The 8,664-nt window shown below is 46.2% G+C and overlaps 2 protein-coding genes across 3 annotated transcripts; one reads left to right on the plus strand and one right to left on the minus strand.

Annotated features, from left to right (window-relative positions):
* Positions 1-99: 99 nt before the first annotated feature.
* On the plus strand, positions 100-3,854 carry ikbip (IKBKB interacting protein). Of its 2 annotated transcripts, XM_029495352.1 has the most exons (4): positions 100-533; positions 622-739; positions 2,725-2,946; positions 3,225-3,854. In XM_029495352.1, exons 1-4 carry the CDS (start codon positions 310-312, stop codon positions 3,789-3,791), a joined length of 1,131 nt encoding a protein of 376 aa, XP_029351212.1. In that variant the 5' UTR covers positions 100-309; the 3' UTR covers positions 3,792-3,854. The 2 variants fall into 2 exon arrangements, with proteins under 2 accessions (XP_029351212.1, XP_029351211.1); XM_029495351.1 differs by lacking the exons at positions 2,725-2,946; positions 3,225-3,854 and adding an exon at positions 1,127-2,710.
* Positions 3,855-4,916: 1,062 nt separating this feature from the next.
* Positions 4,917-7,613, minus strand: ckap4 (cytoskeleton associated protein 4). The gene is made up of 2 exons (XM_029495467.1): positions 7,123-7,613; positions 4,917-6,487 (listed from the first exon to the last, which is right to left on the minus strand). Exons 1-2 carry the CDS (start codon positions 7,429-7,431, stop codon positions 5,240-5,242), a joined length of 1,557 nt encoding a protein of 518 aa, XP_029351327.1. The 5' UTR covers positions 7,432-7,613; the 3' UTR covers positions 4,917-5,239.
* Positions 7,614-8,664: the final 1,051 nt, after the last annotated feature.

Below are 8,664 nucleotides of genomic sequence, written 5' to 3' on the forward strand. Positions count from 1 at the left end.
GAATAGAAATCACCCCGTCTGTCCACCATACACTTTATATCGAACACATTTATTTGTTCTGTAATATTGAGGTTTTCCGACAGCATTTGAAGGCGACATTTTTCCAAGGAAGAAGGTAAATCCTCTAACAGCATGTAAACTCCGCCGTTAGCCCTGATTTTAATTTTTAACATTAATGCCTATCATTATGATCTTACCTACCTATAAAAAGTGTCTTTTTCTAACTTTAAAACATTAAATATATGCGTTAGACGGTTTCTTTGGGGCCGGCCCGTTCAATTCCTTCACAGTAAAAGTTGCTAACGGTTGATGCTAACGAGCCAAAACATGCCGACCGAAGTGAAACAGAGGAAGAAAACACAGAAACAAAGTGAAGAGATGTCGGAAACCTCGGCTGCAAACGGGAAAGACGAAGCCTCTAAAGGAAAGAGAGAGCTTGGGAACGATCCCGGAGCGAATAAAACCTCTGTCTGTCCGGACATCAGGAGTTTCATGTGTTTGTTGTCGCTGGCAGCTTGCGGAGCCATGAGCTGGTAAGTTAACACAGTTTGGGATGACTCCTGGAAAAACACTTCAATCTTTTCTTCCATGCATTCAAATGTATTTTTCTTTATCTCTCAGGATGGTGCTGCAGCAGAATGACAGGTTTTCCCAAATTGAGGAAAAGTACAAATCTCTAAACGGGAAGACTTCACATCTGTTCGACATGGAGGAGGAAGTCCTCAAAGTGTCCAAGAAGGTGTGTTTGATTTTCTGCACTCAGAGATGACACCTTCAGTTAAAGCTCATCATAATAAAACCAAACTTATTTATTTTATCTGATTGCCCATTTAAGATTTTTTTTTCTTTGAAAACTAGCTGAAGGAGCTGTATTAATGCTGTATCCCACATCCAAACCCTGAATGCCTAAATTTGAATTTTTCAGATGAGCACAAATAGTTTTTACATGCATCTTTATGTCTTCATTCACATTTGTGAGCTTTCAATGCAACGTTATCTTTTGCTGCCCTTTTTATATGCATGAGCTTTGTGTCCTGTTATATGTATAATTATATATAAATGTAAATACAGAGGACAGTTAGAGCCCTCACAGAAACAGCCCTCCTGTTTTCTGTTGCGGCTGCAGCTTGCCGCCTCTGAGGATGACCTACAGGAGGCGCTCTCCACTGTCTCCTTGGCAACAAGACTCCAGCAGGACATCTCCACCCTCCATGCTGCTGTCATGGTGATGCAAGCTGACGAGAACTCCGCCTCCCGTGACCTGCAGGCGGTCAACGCCCACTTCCTCAATGTGACGGAGACGTGGCAGGAGCGCCTGGCAGCCATCAACTCTGACCTGGCTGTCCTCAAGTCCGAGTCACGAGAAGCCCACAGCGGCGCCACTGAACAGGTGAACGAGGGTGAAAGGAGGGCCCGGTTGCTGGCAGAGAGGTTGGAGGAGCTTGAGGACAGCACAAAGAGGAACGCCCGAGCTCTAGAGCGCACAGAGGAGGACGATGCCAAACGAGTGCAGGATCAGTTGGACTGGAACACCAAGCAGATCCACAAGCTGGAGGAGCAGATCAGCAGCCTGACCAAGATGGAGGCTGAACTCAGCTCTGAGCTCCAAGAGCACATTCCTCGGGCAAAGGAATGTGAGCAGCACCTCCCTAAGGTGGAAGAGGCGGTGCGCTCCATCCTGAAGCTGGGGGGTGATCTGAGCGGGGCGGAGAAAAGACTGGAGGAGGTGACATTACAGGTGTTTGGGACAGAGGACAGCATGCTGAAGGCAGTGAATGAAATCCTCAAGATCCGACAGGAGCTGGACGTCCTTCAAGCTCAAAACAGCATCATGAAAATGAAAAATGAGTTGTCAGTGGTTAAAGAGGCAGTCCGTGAGCTCGCCATGGTGCTCAGGGAAAATACAGTAGACAGCCAAAATGACTTCAACACTATGGAAGAGGATGAAGAATGGAAAGATGAGGAGGAGGAGGAGTGGGGAAAAGATGACCAGAATGAAGAAAATAAACCTCATAATGATGACATCACTGAATGATGTCATTATTTTCATTTAGTGAGGGAGGAGGAGTGTTCCTGTCGTACTAGTCACTGTAAAAATGCTGTTCAACTTCAGTATTAATGCTTTGAGAAAGTGTGCACCTCAGCTTAATATTCTAAAATTGTAACTGTCATCACAGGAACAATCAATAATATACCTCGGTGGTTTGGCCAATGGTTCTGTAAAAAGTGTGTCCTTTATTTTTAAGACCTCTGCACTGATCCAGTATAGTCTGATATTAGTTTTTGTGGATGTAACTCTGTTGGGCAGGAAAAGTAACAAACTGATACTCAATGAATCCTTTTCGGTAATTTTTCACACAGGTACCAAATATTATCTTATGTTTTGAATTAGAATAACTTTTTTTGCTCATTTAATAGTAGAGAGAAATTTTGGGGGGGTTGATCTCTTTGGAAACAGCAGTTTGATGGCAGTTTGTTCCGTCTCAGACATTTGAACTGTAAGTTTGGGCTGAAAATGTATACTATTTCATATTTATATTGACTCTTTTTGCTAATGGATTATTGAATAAAATCACATTTGTTGTGTCTTATTCATGCAAATTTGTATGATTCTCGTTAACTTTTGAGTCTTGAAGCACATACTTTCCTGAAACATGATAATGTACAAATGCTTAAAATAACTTCCTGCACCTGTCACTCTATCTGCTCTACGTCCTGTTTCAGTGTGAGCGTGTCCAGCTGATGCTGGAGGGTCTGGGGGGTGACCGGAGGGCTCTGCGGCCTCAGCTGGAGGGTCTGGAGCAGGACGTGGTCCAGCTGAAGGAGTGGACGTCTGTGATCACTGAAAAACGAGCTCAGCTGCAGACCAGTCTGAGCACACTGAGAGACACCGTAGGACAGATTGAAGAACGCACCTCTGCCATCACAACAGACTTTACCAACAAGGTATGTTCGGCTTTTTGTGTTGATGTGGAATTTTTGGAAATGCTTTAGTGAAAAAAAAAAACAAGCAGTGTTGTTTTTTGTCAGTGTTTCTGCCTTTGAATATCTTGATTAATGGATGTGAAAGTGTTTAAAATCTTAGAACCCGAGGTGACATCTTCAAATGTGTTGTTCATTATGGCATAAGACACAGAAAAGCTTCATACCGTCGCATTTTATGAAACATAAACCAGCCAGTTTTCAGCTATGTAAGCTTCTGTTTTCCTGTATCCTTCCTCTAGGTGGCATCAGTGAGGACAGATGTGCGCAGGATGGACGGCCTGCGTTCTGAGCTGCAGTCTGTGCTTACTCAGGTGGGAGAGCTGGAGGACAAGACGGCTCAGGTGGAACACAGCATGGTGAAGCGTATCGGGGACCTGCTGGCCGGCAGCATTGACCGTGTATCTAATCTCCGGGCTGCCTCTGAGCGCAACGCTCAGGCCATAGAGGAGCTCCGCAGACGCATCCTTGAGGTCAGCACTGCTGACAAACAGATCTCTGAGCAAATCAGGGAGTTAGAGAGCGGCAGAGCTCGCCTCATACGGACAGTGACCTTTGCCAATGACCTTAAACCAAAGGTGGCTGCTATTAAGAGAGATTTTGGGGCGTTTGAGCCTCAGGTGTCAGATCTGACTCTGCGGATTGGAAGACTTGCAGAGGATCTCACTAAAAGAGAGCAGGAGATTGCTGATCTTCGACAGACATTAACTAATCTGACTGCGGTGGAGGGAGATTTAAGTGTCACAAAGAAACAGGTTAGAGAAATCGCTGATATTACTGACGTTGGAGAGATGCACCGGCCAGCGTGAGCAGCACACTCCCGACCACAAACAAGTAATGGCTGATTAGTTGCTTCTTTTTTTTTTTTTTTTTTTTTTTATCTGTTATTCTATCTGTCTTACTGCTGTTCAGAAGTTTACTGAAATAAATATGAAACTGTGTTTACCAAACTCTGAAACTATCTGCCCAGCCTTGAAGTGTTAATCTGTAAACAGGAAATCCCAACCTCTTTACAAGTATAAATGTAAACAGTCAGCATTTCTTGTAGTTGTTGCAAATGTTGTCTCACATCAGCAACTTAAACATCAATGCTTGTTTGTTTGTCAATGTGAACTGAAACTGAATAACACATTCTAGCTAATTTACCAAATTTCTTTAGAAGATTATTCATTTCCATGAAATTGAGACTCGGATCCTTACAAACCTTGGGTTCTGATTTGCCTAGGAAGAAATTTAGAGTCAGTCTGATGGGCAGTGAACCATCTTCAAGGCTCCTGGCTTGTTCCGTTTTCTTTCAACTTCAGCAGCAGAGTCTTACCTCTTAATGATATAATCGTAAGGGCCGGGCCCTAAACAAATGCTCCCCACTTTAACCATGAAGGTGGTACAATAACACCGTGGTCACCGGGCTACACACTGTGACTCACTCCTTGCCTCTGAGGGGCCCTCAACATTACTGCAATAGTTTATTAGCTTCCAAACACCCTGAAGCTAAAACTGATCACTTTGAAGTGGCTGCACATCCGCAGCCTTGTGTTTCACAAGGTGAAGAACATTTCTGCAGAACGCCTGGAAGAAAGTTCAAACTAAACAGCCACAAAGAAAGTGATCTGCTGTTTGCAGATTAATGGGACGAGCAGTTGAACTTCAGTTATTACACAGTAGGAGGATCGTCTGCTTGGCTCCACATGTGTAGTTTGTCTTCACGCTGATCTGTGTAAATGTGCTGGATGGACGTGAGCGTTACATCCATCAATAAGTCATTAAGTCAATAAGTCTTCATTCCCACAAATAGAATCGCTCATCATGTAACAGAAGAGGTGGCTAAACCCAAAGCTACAAATTATTCACACCAAGGAATAAAATCTCACATCTTTGGGTCGACAAGAGGTTTTATTCTAAAAAAAAAAACAAACAACATGTATTGAGTAAACAAAGAAGGGCTCAAAAAGAGCTTATTATTGCATTTGGAGGTTCAAAAAAGCCTTGGCTTGGAACTTTTACAGTCTTACAGAACAATTAGAAACACAAGAAAACAAAACTACAGTGCAGAATGGGTGTGGGTTTGAATTCACAGATCAGCAGTCTAACTTTGCCCCTCCAGCCTGACTGAACCTAGCTTTCCTCACTTTGTTCTACTAAAGTGTGCATCAAGTTTTGAACAAAAATTCTTCATTCAAAATTTGGAAAGTGGGTTCGGGGCACCTGTTTGGTTTTCATTATTGTCCCTGCTGTGAGATGTTTTAGTGTTGTGATGTCACACATCCTGAGGTTCCTCGTTCTCTCTCTCATCCGGTGCTTTGGATAACCCTTCGAGTGTCTGTGTGGTCTCCTGCAGCGCTTTCTGAAGAGCAGCAATAGCCCGATCGTGGCCTTCTAGCTTGGCTGCTTTTTCTTCCAATCCGGCCACCATGCTTCGCAAGTTGTCCAGCTGCTCAGGCGCCACGCTGCTCTCGTTGCTGCTGCTCCCGCCCTCCAGGGCAGCAACCTTCTTCTTCAGCTCCTCCACCTGCTCATCCAGGCTGGAGTCTTTCGAAGCTAACTGGGTCTGGGCAGCATCCAGAGCGTCCATGTTGGACTGGAGCTCCTCCATGCTGCTTTTCAGCACCTCCAGCTCCCCCTCCAAGCCCGTTTTGGCTTTCTCCACAGCCTGCCCCTGTGCAGCCAGGGTGCTTTCATGGGTGTCATATTTTGCGAACAGTGATTCCACTTTGGAGGTCATATCTGACAATGATGCAGACAGCGACTCTCTGCTCTCCTCTGATTCTTTAACTCTGGCTTCAAGATTCTCTGAACTTTTCAGGGCCTGAGTGGCTGCTGCATCCACCTGCCTCTCCACATTACGAACAGCGTCAGCGGCCTGCGCCACCCCGCTCTCCACTGTCAGCGTTGCGTCTTTCAGAGCCTGAACTTCGGCCTCCACCTCAGCCAGCGACTTCCTCAGACTCCCAACGTTCTCCTGCATGACTGATCTCACTGTCTCCACTTCCTGAGACAGTGAAGCCACCTCCTGGTTGCGAGTTTGGAACTCTTGTCTCACAGCACCTATCTGCACGCTGAACGAATTCATTGAGGCGTCGACTTCCTGTTTGGTGGTTTTGATTTCAGCCACGGTATCGACGATTGCAGAGAGCTCCTGTTTGACAAGCGCAGGGTCCTCTATGTCACCCAGACGGGCTTTGAGTTCAGCAAGCTGGGCCTGCGACTCTCCCTGAGCTTCAGTGAACTCCGCCATGCTGGTCCTGATGGACTGACTCACCTCAGCCAGTCGTTCCTCCACAGTCCTCTCCAGAGAGGAGAAGTCCTTCTCGCGAGCCTCCTTCACCTCGTTGATTCCCTCTGAGAGGTCCCTGAGCAGATCGTTCTGGAGGTTTTGAAGGGCCTCTTCCACCCTCCTCGTCTCCACCTCACCCTTCTTCATCCGGCTGACGGCCCCCTCCAGCTCCACCCGTGTGATGCCCAGCGATGACTCCAGTCCGTCCACAACGCTCTTCAGAGACTCCATCTGTGCAACGAGGTGGACACACATACAGCCTCAGAGTGAAGGTCATGCCACCCAGCTTGTTTCATTTATTTAATCTGCTATTTCAGTTTTACAGGCCATAAAGAACCCAAACTGAACTTTCATTTTTACACTCAAGTCCCCATTTGTAGAAAAGGTAGGAGAAAGAATATGTGGTGCATGAAATGGATAATAAAGTCATTTTGGTATGACTTTAGTAATGTTCACTATGCAATTCAGATTTGCTAAGAACACTTTTACAACCAAGTCTGCTGCGAAATGTAAAAAAAAGCACCAGAAGCATGGCACCCCTATAGTTTGAATGGGTAGAGTTGAGTCATCACATGACTGAAGTCACTCCTGCTGGGGTGGGGTGGGGGGGTAGAGTCAACTGTCCCCACCCCTGTAGTTTGGTTTCCTATGCAGCCTACCTGCTGTGAATTCACACCCCTCCCCCAAAGATGAGCATGAAATAGTACCAGATGAAGTACATGTCTTATAACCTCACATAAAGTGAGTGTAACAACAAAAACAGAGGTGTGGGCCATCGGTGCTTGTAGTACCTGATGGGACAGTCCTGGGAGGGGGGGGGGGGGGGGACATTTGGTGGATTTGGTGTCTCCTCATCTGCCACCTACCTGTTGAACGACCCCCTCCAGTTTGAGGGCCAGCCCTGCGCTCTCCGCATGCCAGGCGCTGGTCCGCCGGACTTCTTCCACGACCTGCTGGAGGTGGAAAGCACCAAAACCTGCTGCTCCTATCAACCCAACATAGAACAGCGCAGTCACAAGGAGCCCCAGGCAGCTCCGCGGTTTTGGCCCCTGGGCCCCGGAGCCGCTCACTCCGTTACCGGCTGCACTCTTCTGGCTTTTCCTCGACGCGTCTTCTTGGCTTGGAGCGGCGCTCTTCTCGCCCAAGTTGCTCTTGTGTCGGTTTTTTGTTGTCATCTTCGGCAGGAGATCGGTCAGGTCGGTTTGTCGGTGTGATGTGAGTGCTGCTGGTTTTGCAGTCGTGGATGGAGAGCGTTTCCAGTCCGGGCCCCCCCTGACAGAGCCAGCAGCGTATCAGTGAGCGCGTCGTGTCTTTCCAAGGGGCTTTTTAAGTTGAGGTATGCGGATGGGGGTTGTCCCATGTTCGACTCCGGGCTCCGTATAGGTCCAGCTGAATGACACCAACACCGAGGAAAAATGAATGATCTCTCCTGCTCTCATAGTGTAGAGATCATAGCCCCTTTCCAAACTTAAACCAAATCCGTTATAACCACTTTGTGATACACCCAAAGGTAAGTTTCTGCAGATAACAGGCTTCCCTCTGGTGGGGCAGCTGCGATGCAGCCCACAAAAGGGACTTTTTACCAGTAGGCAGCTTTTCAAAGTGACATTTTTAAAAGTTTGTGCCAAAACAAGCATCAGATCAGATTGAGAAACTTTAAGGGGAAGAAATCACGGGTGAGAACTTTGTGGAGGAAAAAGCTGCACCATCTTGGGATCACACGTCATACCAAAAGTCTATTAATCTGCATGTGGTTGGCATGAAACATATATATATATTCCATCTTATATATATTATGCATGTCTTCTAAAAGTGGCACTAGTTGAGATATAAAACTAAAGTGTAGCAGACTGATGCAAACTTTCCTCAGACGCCTCGTTGTGCAGCAGAGCATTGCAGGGAGGGGTTCTGCCTTTCCTCCCTTTGGTAGTCTCCTCCTTTCACAGCCTACGTGGCAGCTGCAGTCTCCGCTGCAGGCTGCTGCTTCATTTTGAGTGAAACTCTGCAAGGGGACACCCATCTGACAGATCAGCTGAAATCGAGTACACAGATGAAGAAATTAAAAGTTCATGTCGTTTCAATAGCTGAGTTGCCTCCATTATGGACTTTACAAACTTTGTGAAGCCACGTTTCGGTGCAAATTTCCTTAATAAACAATTGAGTATCCCAAAGAAAACACAAAACACACACACACACACACACAGTGATTTTGCATCTATCATTAGATCAGCAACATGCTTTTGTATGCTAAATTGCACAGTTTAATTTGCATTCCGGGGAAAACTCGACAAGGACAGGCACATCAGGCTGTTAGTGTTCTTGTTGGACAAGGAAATATAAAGAGAGAAACCAACCAGTGCCTCAGTTGGAGCACTAGATGTCACTAAAAGAGCATTTTGTGATTAACT

The sequence above is a fragment of the Echeneis naucrates genome, chromosome 23 (genome assembly GCF_900963305.1).
Source record: "Echeneis naucrates chromosome 23, fEcheNa1.1, whole genome shotgun sequence".
NCBI lineage: Eukaryota > Metazoa > Chordata > Actinopteri > Carangiformes > Echeneidae > Echeneis > Echeneis naucrates.

Bases quoted from the DNA above. Each gene is read 5' to 3' on its own strand.
- ikbip (XM_029495351.1), top strand. From the start codon at position 310: ATGCTAACGAGCCAAAACATGCCGACCGAAGTGAAACAGAGGAAGAAA. The intron at 534-621 runs GTAAGTTAACAC...TTTATCTCTCAG, and splicing joins GCTTGCGGAGCCATGAGCTG to GATGGTGCTGCAGCAGAATG. The intron at 740-1,126 runs GTGTGTTTGATT...TTGCGGCTGCAG, and splicing joins TCCTCAAAGTGTCCAAGAAG to CTTGCCGCCTCTGAGGATGA.
- ckap4 (XM_029495467.1), bottom strand. From the start codon at position 7,431: ATGACAACAAAAAACCGACACAAGAGCAACTTGGGCGAGAAGAGCGCC. The intron at 6,488-7,122 runs GTAGGTGGCAGA...CTCGTTGCACAG, and splicing joins TGGAGGGGGTCGTTCAACAG to ATGGAGTCTCTGAAGAGCGT.